Source organism: Budorcas taxicolor, chromosome 3, assembly GCF_023091745.1.
Source record: "Budorcas taxicolor isolate Tak-1 chromosome 3, Takin1.1, whole genome shotgun sequence".
NCBI classification, from domain to species: domain Eukaryota; kingdom Metazoa; phylum Chordata; class Mammalia; order Artiodactyla; family Bovidae; genus Budorcas; species Budorcas taxicolor.
This window is the reverse complement of record NC_068912.1, coordinates 120,391,485-120,409,154: the sequence shown is the minus strand read 5'-3', so window position 1 is coordinate 120,409,154 and position 17,670 is coordinate 120,391,485. Positions and strand designations below refer to the sequence as shown.

At 61.5% G+C, this 17,670-nt stretch overlaps 1 protein-coding gene across 1 annotated transcript in view; it reads right to left on the bottom strand.

Moving 5' to 3' along the window:
- Nucleotides 1-17,670, bottom strand: part of CROCC2 (ciliary rootlet coiled-coil, rootletin family member 2) — a 62,870-nt gene that overhangs the window by 11,818 nt on the left and 33,382 nt on the right. The window contains 11 exon segments of the mRNA XM_052638107.1: nucleotides 8,650-8,766; nucleotides 8,799-8,806; nucleotides 9,375-9,498; nucleotides 9,606-9,612; nucleotides 9,918-9,987; nucleotides 9,990-10,055; nucleotides 10,291-10,648; nucleotides 11,432-11,584; nucleotides 12,548-12,707; nucleotides 13,979-14,196; nucleotides 17,356-17,499. Of these exon segments, the coding sequence (XP_052494067.1) occupies nucleotides 8,650-8,766; nucleotides 8,799-8,806; nucleotides 9,375-9,498; nucleotides 9,606-9,612; nucleotides 9,918-9,987; nucleotides 9,990-10,055; nucleotides 10,291-10,648; nucleotides 11,432-11,584; nucleotides 12,548-12,707; nucleotides 13,979-14,196; nucleotides 17,356-17,499 (1,425 nt within the window).

The window sequence follows — 17,670 nt, the reverse complement described above, 5'->3', positions numbered from 1 at the left end:
AGGACCCTCTGGACGGGACCAGGGTGCTGGTGGTCTCTGTGTGTGAGGCGGCGGGGTTGGGGCGCTGAGGACTGGGGACAGGAGGCGGGCAGCCCTTCCAGAAGCCTGGCTGGCGGAGGGGAGACGGGACAGCAGTGAGGGGAGGGGTGTGGGTTGTGGGGGGCACAGAGCCAGAGAGGGGACCTGACGGCAGGGACCCCGATGGCCCATCAGGCTCGGCCCTCGGGCTACAGGCTCAGGCAGCACACGTGTGGCTCACAAGGAGCGGGGTGCCTAAGGGGCTGTCACAGCCTCTCCCGGCCAGTTTTCACTGGATGCAGGAGGAGGACGGGCTCAGGGGAGGGCAGGGCCGTGACTGGGGTCCTGTCCCAGGCTGGGTGAGGAAGGGGCAGGTGGAGTGACCCTGCATTGGTGTTTGGGGTTCTGACTATTCAGGACTTTAACTAAAGGAAGGAGTGCAACGCTTGTACCTAAAATTGAAGTTTCAGCCTTCTTTGTAATTTTGGAAATGACAGTTTTCTGTTTGTATACATTTTCCAGTGGAAAAGCAGAAGTTTCCCTCAAATATGGCTTAACCATTTCACAGGCTTTTAAGGAGGCCCAGGCGTGCCTGTGGAGCATCGCGCTATTCCTGTGCTGATGCGGCTCATACGGGACTCTGTAACTGGAATGATCGCAGCAGGAACGGCGTGGCCGCCCTTCATGAACATCACCCTGTGCCCCACTGGGTTGGTCTCCTCCTTGGGTGCCTTTGGTTCTGAGCCCTGATCCTGAGACAGGTGGGGGCTGGCCGAGCCAGCGTCACCAGCCCACAGCGCTCAGAGTGGGGTGCAGCTGCAGGTGGGCACGCCACCCAGCCCTCCTGCCCAGGCTTGACGGTCTGCTCCGGCAGCTCCTGGGTTTGAGGAAGGGGCTGGGGCTCCTTGTGTACCCTTGGACCAGCGCTCAGCCTGGGATTCCCTTCTGTGAACGGGCGTGATGAGATCTTATGGGGTTCCTGTCGGGACCAAGAGAAGGATGGGAGAACTGTGGGGACCCCCCTCGTATGAGGGCTGCCGGAACGTGGGGGTCACAGAGGCGGAAATGCCTCAGGCACCCGCGCTGCAGGCGGGGGTGCCGCTCATCACCCGGCCTGTTGCACAGGAGCAGAGCCCAGCCCGTCCCTCTGAGCTCTTGGACTTAGGGCCTCAACCTTCTCATCCACTGGTCACTTGGACCGGTCTGTTCATCGGTTGGCCAGCGGCCGGTGTGGGTGGGCATGGGCGGCAGGTACCCTCTTGCAGGTGGCCCTTTGCTCCTCTTGCAGGCGGCCCTTTGCGCCTGGTCCTGCCCTCTGGGAGCCCAGAACCCTCTGGCCAGTCCTGGGACAGAACCATCGCTGGGAAGTGCTCATGTGTAAGGGGCAGAGCCCTTCTGTTTACACAGTGGGCCTCAGCGGCCCCAACAGGAGGCCTGCTCTGCGGTGGGTTCCTGGCAGCTGGAAGCTTCTGGACTCTGCCCTGCTCGCCTCTTCGCCCGCCCTCACGCCAACCTCTGCCACTTTCACCGCACGACTGTTACAGTCAGTTTTCTTATTCTCTTTCAAAATCCCTTGGAAAATCTGAAACTCCTCTTCTCTGTAAACTGCTATCGACTTGTCCAGTTTCCCTCCAGATGTACCACAAACAAGTAGAGAAACTGAACCAAGAAACAACAATCAAAATCAACAACCAAGACGGCAGGTGCACGCGCAAAGGGCCGCCTGCAAGCCGGCTGAAAGCTCTGACCGCCCAGAGCCGCTGGCTCCCAGTAAGATGAGTGACAGAAAGAGACACAAGCTTTGATTATCCTTCCATTAATAAATGACCTTTGAATGAAAGAAGACATAAAGACAGAAACTCCTAGAAAACTGGTTAAAAAAAAGGGAGGGGGGAAGAATTCATATTGAAAAGCATGATGAAGGAAAGTGTGCTAATATTGAAAAATTCACTATTGAAAGAATAAGCCTAAACATAAATACATCACTTATATAATCAGAGAGATCAGAAATGTTACAGCAACAAAAAGGACGGTATTAGGGATAAAAATGGAAACGAATGAACTAGACAAAAAGGAGAAAAGAGATAAAAGTTAATTCTTTGAAAAGGCCAATAAAACAGATGAACTGTTGGCAAGTTAAAGAGAAACAGAAATCTCTTAACATAACTACCAGTCCATCCTAAAGGAGATCGACTCTGAGTGTTCATTGGAAAGACTGATGCTGAAGTTAAAGCTCCAGTGCTCTGGCCACCTGATGCGAAGAGCTGACGCATTGGAAAAGACCCTGATGCTGGGAAAGATTGAAGGTGGGAGGAGAAGGGGGCGACAGAGGATGAGATGGTTGGATGGCATCACCAACGCGACGGACATGGGTGTGAGCAAGCTCCAGGAGATGGTGATGGACGGGGAGGCCTGCCGTGGTGCAGCCTATGGGTTCGCAAAGAGTCGGACACGACTTAGTGAATGAACAGCGGCAACAACACGTGTAAATAATGGTTAAATATGAGAGTGGCTCCCTGGTGTTGCATTAAAAACATGAGATGAGTGATTTCCAAATGTCAAAAACTGACCCCAGAAGAGATGGAAAACGGAAACAGACCAGTGGGGGAAAAGTTGGGAGAGGGAATTCAGATGGTTATCTGAGACGACAGGCACGGCAGGGAGCTTGCAGGCGAGCTCAACGCGACCTTTCAAGAAAGCTTAGCTCTGAGGCTGTTTAGACTCTTGCAGGTGATAGAAAGAGATGGGAAGCTCATCAATTCATTTTATGAAAATAGAATACATGTAACACATTAAAGAACTTGGGGAAGTATGGCACCCTAAAGGAACACAGACATTCCTGATCAAACGCTAGGAATCCACTCCAGCCACAGCGTGGGCCAGCGCCTCCGGCCCGGGAGGCCGAGCCGCTCCCCGCTTTGCTTCTAGAACCTGGATGGAAGCCTGATTCAGGCCCTGGAGGCGAGCTCTCTGTGGAAGAGCGGAGGGTGTGGAGGGCGTGTGGCAAGCTGGTGGACGTGGCATGCCTGGGTGCCAGGAGGCCGCAGTTAGCCCTCTGAGCCATTGAGGCCGTGACCTGGCTCTGGGCCGAGGACAGCCTTGGGCGGCCTCTCCCAGTGGGCGGGCGCCAGGACCCCCGCCGTGCCTCCTGCTGGCTGGGCCACCAGCGGCCTACGGGCCCCCCGGGGGCCTGTGTTCGCGCGTGTCCTAACCTCAGGGCTCGGGTCTGCGTTGTTGATCTATTGAATTCCCAGGGTAGCCCTGGAAACGGCAGAGAGCGGGGGGTGGTTTGTTCTCAAACAAGAATCTTACTGTTTGCATAGCACAGCCTACCATTTAATTAGAAAAATATGTTTTTAATTAACTTTCTCTTGACAAACACATTGGCTTATGTGAAACAGGGGAAAAATCCAGTCCGTGAAAGTGAAAGATGTTGTAAACGGCAGGCCTCGCTCTAGCTCATGCTGGCAGCCTGGCCACCTGGCCTGGACGCGCTGTGTGCAGCGGGGTGTGTGGCCGTGAGTCCTGAGTGCCCAGGGAAACCCTGCAGCTCAGGTTCCCTGGGAGTCGGGCGCCGGGGGCCTCTGCTGACTTAGGGGCGCCTGAAACCCCTCCCCGGCGCCCACCGAAATGGCCAGCGGGTCACAGAAACTGGGAAACTTTCCTCAGAGCTGGAGACAGGGACTTTGAGGGTTCCCGAACGATGGAGAGCAGAGGAAGCCAACTGGCCTAAAAATAGGAGAATTGATAATTGCCAGGATTCTTAGAAAAATTGGACATAATTTGGATAGATTTTAGCACACACGCTCTGCTAAACACTTGGCCAAACAGAAAAATGAATGTGGGCAGAGAGATGTAAACAACACCCCAAAGATGCTGTCAGCACCCGAGGGGGGCCCATGTAGGAAACCCCATGTAGGACCCCCATGTGGAAACCCATGTAGGGACCTCAGAAGTCAGGCTGAAAGGGGTGCAGGGGGTGGGGGTTGGCCTCCAGCGACCAAGGTCATAGGGGTTGAGTCACCAGGAAGGGCCCCAGCTGTGCTCGGAGGTCAGGCCTCACTTTCTGTATTCCTAGAACAGAAAAGTTCTGGGGGACTCAGCAACGTCTCTGGTGTCACTCCCCCACATCTCCTCATATCTCCACACATCTCCACACATGTCCCCACATCTCCCCAAGACTCTCTCCCCTCCCCATGGCCCCTATATCTCCCCGCCTCTCCCCATGGCTCCCCACACCTCCTCACAACTCCACACATCTCCACACGTCTCCTCACATCTCCTCATATCTCCACGCATCTCCCCACATCTCCCCACATCTCCTCACATCTCCTCACGTCTCCACACGTCTCCTCACGTCTCCTCACATCTCCTCACATCTCCTCACGTCTCCACACGTCTCCTCACGTCTCCTCACGTCTCCCCACATCTCCCCACATCTCCTCACATCTCCTCACGTCTCCTCACATCTCCTCATATCTCCACGCATCTCCCCACATCTCCCCACATCTCCTCACATCTCCTCACGTCTCCACACGTCTCCTCACGTCTCCTCACATCTCCTCACATCTCCTCACGTCTCCACACGTCTCCTCACGTCTCCTCACGTCTCCTCACATCTCCTCACATCTCCCCACATCTCCTCACATCTCCTCACGTCTCCACACGTCTCCTCACGTCTCCTCACATCTCCTCACATCTCCTCACGTCTCCACACGTCTCCTCACGTCTCCACACGTCTCCTCACGTCTCCTCACATCTCCTCACATCTCCTCACATCTCCCCATATCCACACATCTCCACACATCTCCTCACATGTCCCCACATCTCCCCACATCTCCTCACATCTCCTCACATCTCCTCACATCTCCCCGTACCCACACATCTCCCCATATCTGCACACATCTCCACACATCTCCTCACATCTCCCCACATCTCCTCACATCTCCACACATCTCCCCGTATCCACACATCTCCCCACATCTCCCCACATCTCCTCACATCTCCTCACGTCTTCACACATCTCCACACATCTCCCTGTATCCACACATCTCCTCACATCTCCTCACATCTCCTCACATCTCCACACATCTCACATCTCCTCACATCTCCCCATATCCACACATCTCCTCACATCTCCTCACATCTCCTCACATCTCCACACATCTCCTCACATCTCCTCACATCTCCACACATCTCCTCACGTCTCCCCACGTCTCCACACGTCTCCTCACATCTCCACACATCTCCACACATCTCCTCACATCTCCACACATCTCCTCACATCTCCACACATCTCCCCACATCTCCCCACATCTCCTCACATCTCCCCGTATCCACACATCTCCTCACATCTCCCCACATCTCCTCACATCTCCTCACATCTCCCCACATCTCCTCACATCTCCCCACATCTCCGCACATCTCCTCACATCTCCTCACATCTCCTCACGTCTCCTCATGTCTCCACACATCTCCACACATCTCCTCACATCTCTGCACATGTCCCCACATCTCCTCACATCTCCACACATCTCCGCACATGTCCCCACCTCTCCTCATGTCTCCACACGTCTCCCCGTATCCACACATCTCCTCATATCTCCACACATCTCCACACGTCTCCCCGCATCTCCCCACGTCTCCCCACATCTCCCCACGTCTCCCCACGTCTCCTCACGTCTCCTCATGTCTCCTCATGTCTCCCCACGTCTCCTCATGTCTCCTCACATCTCCACACATCTCCTCATATCTCCACACATCTCCTCATGTCTCCACACAACTCTGCACATCTTCCCACGACTCTCTCCCCTCCCCATGGCCCCTATATCTCCCCGCCTCTCCCCGTGGCTCCCCCACACCTCCGCATGGTGGTCTCATGTCTCCCCACGGCCTCCGTGGATCCCCTTGGAATCTGGCTCTCTGCCTTTCCTTTGAGCCTGAAATGTCTGGGCAGAGACACTTGAAGCCCCTGATGGGTTCCTCTGTACCACAGCTTGGAACAAGACCAGACCCCCTTCTTGAAAGAAGGAAAAAGAACTAGCAAGTAGGTTGCTGTCAACTATGGTTCAGGAGAGCAGCCAGTTCCCAGAGTTTGATCTGAGGGTCTTGAACTGAAAAGTGAGAAATGCGAATCTTGTCAGAAAATGGTGACTGACTTTCTCAAGAAGGTGAGACCAGAGCTGGAGCCAGAGAGTGAACCATCCTCAGTGAAAACATGAGGGCTTGCCCAGGGCCGTGGGGAGGCAGGGAGAGCAGCCAGGGCGGCTGAGCTGTCTCAGACCCTGAGTCCCCAAGCTTGGTGGGAGCCGTGACAGGAAGGTGAAGTTCAAGGTCAGCAAGGAGGGCCGGGCCCAGAACGGAGGGCAGGCTGCAGCGAGGTTTCAGTGGGAACCGCCCAGAGCAGAGCAGGCTCTCTAAGCCCAGAGGCACAGGTGTGCACCCGGGGTCCAGCCAAGGGGTCCCTGAGCTCAGGAGATGCACATTCTCTTCACGCTTAACTCTGAACAGCAGGGAAAGTGCTTCGGTTACAGTGCCGCCCTGCCCCAGAGGCGACCAGGAAGGGGAGGAGCTGTGATGCCAAGTGCAGACGCTGGAGGGAAGGGGGGCGGGGAAACACACACATATGACCCCCCAGCAAAAGGACAGAAAGGGGGTGTTACAGCAGGGAGCGTCCTGTCAGCGATGGAAGGAAAGCAGAGTGCAATCAGCACACAGCTTTAATTTCTTCAAGGGGTGGGAACACGGGAACACCTGACCTGCCTCCCGAGAAACTGCAGGCGGAGAAGCAACAGTCAGAACTGGACATGAACAACAGACGGGGTCCAAATCGGGGAAGGAGCACATCAGGGCTGTACACTGTCACCCTGCTTGTTTAACTTATATGCAGAGTGCATCATGAGAAACGCTGGGCTGGAAGAAGCACAAGCTGGAATCAAGATTGCCCGGATAAACATCAATAACCTCAGATATGCAGATGACACAACACTTAATGGCAGAAATTGAGGAAGAACTAAAGAGCCTCTTGATGAAAGTGAAAGGGGAGAGTGAAAAACTTGCCTTAAAATTCAATATTCAAAAAACGAAGATTGTGGCATCTGGTCCCATCAGTTCATGGCAAATAGATGGGAAACAATGGAAACAGCGAGAAACTTTATTTTTGGGGGCTCCAAAATCACTGCAGATGGTGACTGCAGCCATGAAATTAAAAGACACTTGCTCCTTGGAAGAAAAGCTGTGACCAAGCATATTAAAAAGCAGAGACATTACTTTGCCAACAAAGGTCCATCTAGTCAAAGCTATGGTTTTTCCAGTGGTCATGTATGGGTGTGAGAGTAGGACTATAAAGAAAGCTGAGTGCTGAAGAACCGATGCTTTTGAACTGTGGTGTTGGAGAAGACTCTTGAGAGTCCCTTGGACTGCAAGGAGATCCAACCAGTCCATCCTAAAGGAAATCAGTCCTGAGTGTTCATTGGAAGGACTGATGCTGAAGCTGAAACTCCAGTACTTTGGCCACTTCATGCGAAGAGTTGACTCTTTGGAAAAGACCCTGATGCTGGGAGGGATTGGGGGCAGGAGGAGAAGGGGACAACAGAGGATGAGATGGCTGGATGGCATCACAGACTCAACGGACATGAGTCTCAGTGAACTCCGGGAGTTGGTGATGGACAGGGAGGCCTGGCGTGCTGCAGTCCACAGGGTGGCAAAGAGTCAGACACGACTGAGCGACTGAGCTGAACTGAAGGGAGGCTGACGAAGTGATGGCCAAATACACACAGAGTCAAGTGCAGAGTCCAGGGTCGGGGTGGTGGGGTGGGGCGGCACTGCCAGCACTGAGCAGGGTAGATTCAAGGCAAGTAGCGCGGGGCAGGGCACAGGAGCTTGCAGGTCACGTTAGACAGAGCGCATCACAGAAACCAGAAATTAAAGACTGTGAGAAATAAGAGGAGACACCGCCTCCCGGTAACTGTAGTGGGAAAAGTCAACACGTGATTCTTAGCTCTGATAAACTCAGGAGACAGAATGGCGACGCAGTACGTGAAAGGTGCATTTGTGAGGTTAATTTAATAGAGACATTTCGAAAACTGTAACCTGCAAACAGGCAATTGCTTCTAAATGTGCATGGAGCAGACACACGTGAACATGTATGTGAGACGGAACACAGCCTGGGCCCCTCCCCTGCTCTCTCAGCCCCTCCCCCAGTGCCTGGGCACCTCACGAGCTCCCAGCCAGGACCTGGTCCCACGGCGGGTAAACCTGGCCCCTGACCCCGCACACTCGGAGAGCGCCTAGGCTGGCCCGGTGTCACCCTTCCCTGCCCTGAAAGCACAGATCTGGGCGGGTGCAGTCTGTCCTGCCCCTGCCCCTTGCTCGCTGTGCCATGGGGGCCAAGTTGCTCCCTGCTCAGGACTCAGTTTCCCCAGTCTGTAAAGTAAGGGCTGGACTACCTCAAAGATGCTCTGCCCGGGTCAACCCTGAGGAGTCAGCTCCTCGGGGCCCAGTGTGCCTGGGAGCCGTCTGCTTCAGCCAGCTCAGCGGCCTCTGACCACGGGCAGCTGAAACCTCTCCTTCCTCAGCAGCCCTCTCGGCCTCCCCGTCCCCCCACTGCCCTGGGGTGTGGGTGTTCCCCACCGGCAGCCTCCACCTCTCGTGGCCCGCCGCATGTGCTGGGCGCCCTGCCTGCAGCCTCGGGAGCACCTCCTCCTGCAGAGCCCGCGGGGCCTGTGCACTGCTCAGCTTGCCCTCCACCTGGTGCCAACCTCAGGGGCAAGCGGGACCACTCGCCTGGCTCCCAGGTTCGGGGGGTACCTGCACGGCCCGGGAGACTGAGGCCCCGTGGGTCTAGGTGGCCGACACCCAGCTGGTGGAGAGGCCTCCGTCTGATCGTCCCCTGCTGTACTTGTCCTGCCTGGAAGCCCAAGGTCTCTAGAGGAGGTGACCCTTTCCCACCCAGCCTTCTCTCCTTCTGGCTTTGCCCCTGGAAGCCTCTCCCTCGGACGCTGTGCCAGGCCCTGGTCTGCCTCCTGAGCAGACCCGGTGTGGAGGGGGTACAGAAATGAGGTGGGGTGCCCAGCAGGGCAGCGGCCCTTTCTCTGAGGGTGTGACGCAGGGCAGGGACCTAGCGGGGGAAGGGCCACGTGACCGCAGACGAGCTGGGCACTGTGGCGGGGAGGCTCTGGAGGTCTCTGGACTAGACTCTCTTGCGATGCGGAAGCACACCTGAGAAAGACCACCGGCTGCCAAGTGCAGAATGCCCTCGGTGGGTGTGTGCTCTGAGGGCTGGCCCCGGGGCCCAAGCCTGGCATTTCGCAGGACGACCCGCGCCATGGTGCCCGGGGCAGGGCGGGGGCTGGAGCTCCCCTTCTCCGCCACGGCCAGCGCCCTCTGCAGCTGCTCCATGCGGCTGAGGGCCCAGGTGGGCTCGCTGTTGGCCTCACCCCGCCGGGCGCTCAGGACCCCCGTCTGGGAGTGCCAGATGTCCTGGGGGGGGACCGAGGTTGGGGGCAGCCCGTGGGTGGGCGGACAGTCCATGTGCCCTGCTGGTGGCTGGCGGTGGGCAGCTCAGGGCTGCTTGGGGCAGGGCTCACGGGGGTCCTCAGGGCAGCAGGGTGGGGGTTTGGTCCCCAAAGGGCAGGTCACTGGAGCACTCTGGGGTGACCTGGCCAGCCCCTGGGATGGGTCCTCGGAGGATGGGCCCTGCTGCTGGCCGAGCACAGAGGCAGCCGGACAAGGGGGAAGCTGGGCTTCCAGTGGCTTGAGTGTTTAGTGGTGTTTCTCCCACCGGGTCCCGCCAGGGTCTCAGCAGAGCCAGGGGGGACAGACAGAAGGCCCGAAGCCCGAGTGAGAGGCTCCTCCCTGTCCCCCTCGGCTCCCCGGCGTGTCCTAGCCACTCCCCTTACCCCTCCCGCTGGGCATCCCTCAGCTTCTGCGTCAGGTCCCTCCGGGCGTCCCTCATGGAGGCCCGGGCCCCTCTGCCCTGCGGTCTCCAGGGCCGGGCGAGGGCCACCAGAGCGGCGAGCGGGACCGGCCCTCTGAGCCTGAGAACAGAGGGGACCGCTGGGCCCTGGTGGAGGCACGGTGGGGCGCAGTGGGGGTGCTGTGGGGGCGCGCTGGGATGTGCTGGAGGCGTGGTGGGGGGCGGACACAGACGCACAGGTGCCCCGCCCCCTCACGCTGCTGGCCCCACTCTCGGGGAGCGAGGGATCGGGGGAGAGCCCCGAGGGGGCTGGGGCGCCCCGGGCGGGTGACGGGGTGGGCGCGGAGGGCACTGACCTCTGGTGGGGGGGCCGGCCGGCTCAGGAGAGGCCGCGGGGCTCCGTCCGTGGAGCCCCACGCCAGGGTGGAGCGTGGACCACAGCTGGCCCCGCTGGCCCTCTGCCTCCCGCCAGGTGCCCTCGGCCCGGGCCAGCTCCTGTTCGAGGCCATGGGCCCAGTGGCAGGCCCCGTCTGGGTGAACCTGGAGGCTGTCAGCCGTGCCGTTGGCCTGCTGCGGCTTCTGGGCGACGCCACGCAGCTCGGCCCGGAGGGCCCGCTCGGACCCCCGGCTCTCGCAGAGCTGTGGCTCCAGGTCCTCCTCCCGGGTCTTGGCCCGGGCCTCCACCTCTGCCAGCATCCGCTGCAGCCTCCGGACCTGTGGGACGAGTGCGGGGGCTCCAGACTCTCCAAGACTCCCCAGGCATCTCGGCCTCACCCCCTCCTTGGGGTGTCACAGCTGGGGGACCCTGGACTTGCCTCCCAATGCATGTCTGGCAGCGGGGACCCCTGAGCCCAGGGGGGAGAGCACCCCAGGACCACCGAGCAGGTCCCGGCAGGCAGCAGAGAGCCTGGCTGGCAGCCACACGACCCTCGCCAGAGAGGGCAATGGCCAAAGGCCGCCCGCTCCGGGGCCTGTGTGGGGCCGGCCCCAGGCCAGTCTGCCACGGCTCACCCGCTGTCGTCCTGAGTCCACGGCCCCCGTCGTGGGCTTCCAAAGGGGTAAACGGGACCAGCGGAATGCCGTCCTGTCAGCACACGCAGGTCAGAGGCCAGGCCACCCCTTCTCCCGCTCACTTCACTCCCGTCCCCCCAGACCCCTGCCCCCGACCAGGACCTGTGCCCACGGACCTCCTGCTGGGCCACTGTCCTCTCCCTCCTCTTGGTGGTGCAGCCCCAGGGCGGACGGGCCCTCCCTGACCCAACCGCGCCTCTGCAGCATCTGCCCTGTCCCTCCCGATGCGGACACCCTGTCTGCTGCTGCAGACCCTGCCCACAGCCTGAGCTGTGCTCCAGCCCCCAGGGCGCCCCTCTGCAGTCGGGTGAGGGGCCTGAGCAAATGGGGAATAAATGCAGCCGCCCCCACCCCTCGGGAGGTGCCCAGCCCCCCGCGCACGGTCCCGCTCCAGCCAGACGGAATCCCCGGGTGCTGGGCGCCCACCTCCCTCTGCGCGTCCTCGCGGGCGGCCTCCGCCTCAGCCACCAGGGTCTGCAGCGCCAGGGCCTCCTGCCGGCTCGGCTCCTGGGCGCCCCGGGTCTGCAGCCGCACCAGCTCCCGGCTCTTTCTCTGGTTCTCTACCTCCAGCGTCATCACCTGGACGTGGAGGGGCCACTGTGATGGGGCCGCCTGGGCCCCTGTGCCAGAAGGGGCTGGGGTAGTTGGCGAGCTGTGCTGACCCCCGCCCCTGCTCATATGTTCTGGGGAGAGGCCCCCCTCTCAGGCAGCAGACGGAATGCGGGGGGGGGGGGCGAGTCATGCCCCACTCAGCGCTGCGGTCTGTTCTGCGCCCCTGGGAGAGCAGGCCCTAGCAGCTGACTGCTTTAGCCACTCCCCAGCCTCTGCTGATACCTCCCATCTTGGGGCTGGAACCCTGAGGAGCCCAGGGGTGTGAATGATGCCTGGTGTACAGGCCACAGGAGCAAGGAGTGTGCTTGTGCCTGGCGCTACAGTAGGCGCTTCACCAACTGCCGTGTCTGTAGAAAGCTGGAAAAAGTGTGTGCGCGCTCGTGGCAGGCCTCCCACACGAGGGGGGCTCTAGGACCCCCCTGGGGTGAGCTTGAGACCAAGGTCGTCGTGTCAGTGGCCGCAGTCTCAGAAGCCAAGGGTGGCGAATGAAGTGGTGCCCATCTGTTCACCCTGAGCTCGGAGGCAGCATGATGGGAGTAGCCCAGGCCACCTGGGGGTGTGGGCACCGCCTGGCTGAACCCCCACAGCCAGCCTCAGGCACCGGGTGCGGGGAAGGTGTGTCGGGAGAACCCCACCATCTGTCCCCCTGCCCCGTGTGGCCGGATCTCCTCAGTGTGGTCCTTGCGGAGCAGAGCTGTGATGACCCCTGGCTGGATTCCTGGCTCCCAGGCTCCATGGGCGTCAGGGAGATTGTTTTAAGCCAGGGAGTTTGGGGCGTGCCCGTGTGTCTTGCTGGCAGGCCCAACCTGGGCCCCGTGGGTGTGAGCAGCGCACTGCAGCTGCGGCTCCCAGCCTGGAGACAGTGCCCTGGGGGCCTGGAGGCGGGGATGGGGCTGCTCCTGGGGCGGGGGCCCAGGGCGGCACCCTCACCTGTCTGCGTAGCTCCTGGAGCTGCCGCTGGGTGTCCACGGCCGCCTGGTCCGCCTCCCGCAGGCCCGCCCGCAGCTCGCCGGCCTGCTTCTGGGCCGCTGCCCAGGCCTCCTCCAGGACCAGGACCTTCTGCTCCCTCTCCTCCGTGGAGCGCCTGAAGCTGAGAGGAGGGGTGCGGGCGGGCTCAGGCTGGGGAGCGCGGGGGCCTCCGGTACCCCCAGGGGACCATCCTGGAGACCAGCAGGCCACCATCTCCCCACCGGTGATCCTAGCCTCCCGAAGCCCAGCCTCCGAGGGCATGCGCTGTCTGGGTCAGACTCTGTGATGGCCAGGGCGCTCGCCATGGCCGTGTCTCAGCCCCCTCCCTGGGTCTCAGACCCCCCTCAGGTCTCAGCTCCCCCCACCCAGGTCTCATCCCCCTAGGTCTTAGCCCCCTTCTCTGATCTCAGTCCCCCTTCCCCGGGTCTCAGCCTCCCTCCCCAGGTTACACCTTCTCCTCGGGTCTCACCCCCCTCCCCAGGTCTCAGCATCCCCTCCCCAGGTCTCAGCATCCCCTCCCCGGGTCTCAGCTTCCCCCCTCCCCAGGTCTCACCCCCTGCCCCAGCTCTCACCCCTCATCCCCGGGCCTTAGACCCCCTCCTCAGGTTACACCCCCTCCCCGGGTCTCAGCACCCCACTTCCCGGGTCTCAGCATCCCTCCCGGGGTCTCAGTCCCCCTCTCCAGGTTACACCCTCTCCCTGGGTCTCACCCCCCTCCCCAGGTCTCAGCACCCCCTCCCCGGGTCTCAGCACCCACCTTCCCAGGTCTCAGCACCCCCTCCCCGGGTCTCAGCCCCCCTCCCTGGGTCTCAGCCCCCCTCCCCAGGTTACACCCCCTCCCCGGGTCTCAGCCCTCCTCCCTGGGTCTCAGCCCCCCTCCCCGGGTTTCACCCCCTCCCCGGGTCTCAGCCCCCTCCCTGGGTCTCAGCACCCCTCCCCGGATCTCAGCCCCCCTCCCCAGGTTACACCCCCTCCTCGGGTCTCAGCCCTCCTCCCCTGGTCTCAGCCACCCCTCTCCCCAGGTCTCAGCCCCCTCCCCATTGCCCCTCTGAGGCTCCCCGTGAAGGCCGCAGCACTCGAAGGCCGTCCTGCCCCTGGGAGGCCTCCTTCGTTCCCCAGCCCTTGGCCGTCTCCTTCTGGCCGCTCAGGGACTGTCTCGCCTACTGGACGGAACTTCTCGAGGATGCAGACGGGCCCGGGACGTCCCAGCCTCCCCATCCCAGGCCTGCACTGCGGACTGTCTGGGTGGGCAGCTGGCACCGCAGGCCTGCCTGGTGGGCCCTCTGCACCATCGTCGGGCCCCGCCCTATAGGATACCCTGTGTCCCACCGCCCTGCCCCTGGGGCCTAACCAGGCTGGGCTGGCGGGAGCTGCTCCTGGGCACCGCCCTACCTGGCCTTCTCCTGCTCAGCCCGGCGGAGGGCGGCCCGCAGCTCAGTGTTGGAATCCCGCAGCGCGTCCTTCTCGCGGGCTGCGTCGGCCAGCGCCCTGCGAGCATCCCGAGCCTCCCCTTGCAGGCCCTCCCGGGTCTCCTCGCTGCCTTGCAGCTCCCGGCGCAGCGCGGCCAGCGCCTCGCGGGCCTCGTCCAGCTGTGCCCGCAGCGTCTCGGCCTGAGGGGGAGCGGGTGGCTCTAGGGGCGGTGGAGGGCCACGGGCCGGGCTCTGGCCTCAGCGGTGTCCCTGGCCTCGGGTCCTCCAGCCTTGAAGAAGCAGGAGGCCTGGCTTTGCCCGGCCCACTGAGGCTGCAGGGCAGCTCCTGGGGGCCCATCCCAGACCCCAGCAGGGAACACCCCGACTCCTTCTGATCCTGGAGCACCACTGAGCGCCCTCCCCGCACGCCTGGGACGTGGTCACTGGCCAGCAAGGCCTGTGAGGGGCATAGCTCTGCCCACCATCTGCATCGTCCCCACCTGCTGTCCCTCAGGCCCACTCTTGTCCTTCAGTGAGGATGTGGGGCCCTGGCCTGCCCACCTCGGTGTGGACAGACGTCTCATGCCCTAGACTCCGGAACCCTGCCCCCTGTCTGTGGCGTAAGCTCCCACCTGGTGAAGGGGAAGTGGAGAGACAGGGCGTGGAGGGACGGGACCATGGAGAGACGGTGGAGCGGGAGACATGGGGAGTGGAGGGACAGGTCAGTGGAGGGACGGGGCGTGGGGAGGGCCGTCTCCAGGCAGGCTCCCTGACGTTCTCCGGCTGCAGCAGAGCCGCTGGGGCCAGGCTGTCGCTGTCACAGGAGCAGGGGTCGGGGCCCGCCCTGGCATGGAGGGGCAGACCCCAGGGCAGGCTGTGGAGCAAATGGGGGCCTCAGGCTGCTCTGGGCCTCCATGTGCCGAGCAAGTTGGGAGATGGGGCGGGTGTGTCCTCGTCCCCTGCCAGACCTGTGTTGGCCCCGGAGAAGGGCACTCGCCACACTGGAACTGGGCTCTGTGTCACCCCACAACTGGGGCCTCCTCACCCACAGCTTCCAGGCAGGGCCTGGGGAGTCAGTGGTTTTGTGAGTCTGAGAGCTCAGCTGAACTGCAGGTGGGGGTCAGTGGTCCAAACTGCCCTGGGACACAGGTTGCCTGCAGACCCTGGGCTCAGCCCCTGCTGGGGGGCTCTGGAGGGGAGTGCAGACCCCGGGAAGGGGCAGACCATCCTGGAAGCAGGGACTATGGGGTGGGGGCTCGCTGAGGCTTGGCCAGGACCTCGGGTCTCCCCTCTGACCAGGGAACCCTGGAGAAGGCATGTCCCCCCATCCCTGCAGGAAGAGATGGAGGAAGCCTCCAGGGGAGCCACACAAACTGAGTGGTGTCCGGCGCTGGCTTGCTAGAAGCGAGCCCCACACTGTGGCTGCTGCAGTGGGGCACTCTCCGGGTCTCTGGCCCGCTGGCTCCCGCGTCCGCCCACGGTTCTTGTTGTTCTGTTTTTGGAAAGGGCCGCTCTCCGCTCCCCTCCCACCCCCCACATGTGGGAGCCACAACCGTGAGCAGTGTTTTCCGCCGAGCTCAGCAGAAATCCACCCTGAAGGTCAAGGACCAGCGAGAGGGCCTATCCATCATAAAAAGCTGTTTTCATTTCCCAGGGCTGAGGAGATGAAAACAAGCAAAACAAACGCGGGGGACCCCCCTCCCCCCGCCTCGTGAGAACAACCATCCCTTTTACAGGAATTTTACAGCCAAATCGCTTAATGTGATTATAATAATTATTTCTTTACTAGAAATTGTATAAACAGCCTCTTTTGAAATCTCCTGCAGGGAGGTGACCCGAGGGCTCTGCATGGAGGCGGGAAAGCAGGGCAGAGGCTGTGCGGGCCCCAGGCCTGCGTGTGAGCACACGTGCGTGTGTGCATGTAGCATGTGCAAGCATGTGGCGTGTGCATCCACACACATCTATGTGCAGATATGTGTGCTCGTGTTCACCCACATGCATGCTCATATTCACCCACATGTGTGATGCATGTGCACGTGAAAGTGCATGGAGTCGTGTGTGCCGCCTATGTGTTTGCATGTGTGAATGCATGTGTGTGTGCGCTCACTGTGTTCCTCTGCATGGGAGTGTGGTCTCTACATGCATGGAGGTGTCTGCACTGCATATGAGCTGGGTGGTGGGTGCATGCACACACACACACATATGCACACACATGCACGCACACACATGCACACCCACCCACACATGCACACCCACATGCATGCACACACATGCACACATGCCCACACATGCACACACCCACACATGCATGCAGACACACGTGTACACACACACCCACACATGCACGCACACACAGACACACACACACGCATGCACACACACCCACACATGCACACCCCCCCACATGCATGCAGACACACGTGTACACGCACACACACGTGTGGACCTCAGGCAGGGCTGCCCGAGGCCTGGATGTCCCTCCAGTTAAAAGGCTGTGAAATGTTGTGGTTTCCACGGCGACTCTGGGCCAGCCTGGCGCCTGGGAGGGCTCTCTGGGCTCCCTCTCTCTGCCATTGTTCCCCTTGCCCCCCTTACCTACTTCAGCCTCCCCATCACCCCAGCCCCTTCCTGGGGCCCCTCTCCTTTCTGGGGGCGGCGATCGAGGAACCCAAACTTCCCACGAGGCCGTGCTCGCCCCCTTTGCCCCCAGCACGGATGTGCCCAGCCTCCCCGGCTCCTCCCCCTGTTGCCCACTGTGTTAAAGCCTCCCTCTGCTTCCCCGTGTGGTCGCTGACCAGGCCTGACTTCGAAATCTGTTGAAAAGAGACCTTTCTCTTTGGGGCCAAAGTAAACATGCTGTCATGTTAAATCATGCTCTCTTCCTCTGGCGGCCCCGCTCGGGGTGCCGGGGGCGGGCCCAGCCCCTCTCCTCGCTCGCTGCGCCCCTGCCAGCCTTGGCACCCGGCCCGGGAGTGCATGAGGTCGTGGGCCCCGCGGCCCCTCCCCACCCCGTGCCCTCCTGCCCTCCCCCCTCCAGGCGTCCCCGGGCCTGTCAGAGCCCCTTCGCCAACACCTCCCCGATCTGCCTGCTGAGCCCTCTCACCCGCCCGCTCGCCTGCCTGGGGCCTCTCCTGGCCGGGCCCCCCAAGGACACCTCACCTGGCTCCTGGAGCCTGTAGCTGGCCTCAGGGGCCTGGTGGGGTGGCGCACAGCTGCCCCCAAGCACACCTCTAACCCCGACCCTGGGGCTGTGTCCGGGGTGGCCAGCGCCCCTCGCCCAGGGTCTGTCCACTGCTGGTTGGACGTGGCCCCCGGCTGGGGTCCCTGGTGCCCGTGGGAGCCCCCCGTGCTGCCCCTCACCTCTCTCCCTGCGCTGCTCCGCTGGGCCGCCAGCTCCCGGAGCGTCTCGCGCAGGGCCCTGGCCTCCGTCTGGTGGGCAGAGATGGCGTCCTCAAACTGGGCCTGCAGGGCCTTCAGCTCTGCGGCCATGGCACTGACGGTGGCCTGAGGGGCGCAGCAAGTGGCGTGGGTTCAAGGGGCCGCCCCAGGTGGGGGCAGCGGGCAGTCCGCTCGGGCTCCCACACAGCGTCCTGGGCCAGCTGGACGGCTCACTCAGGTGCCGCGAGGCAGGCGTGCCGCGAGGCAGGCTTGCCGCTCTGGCTGACCCGGTGCTGG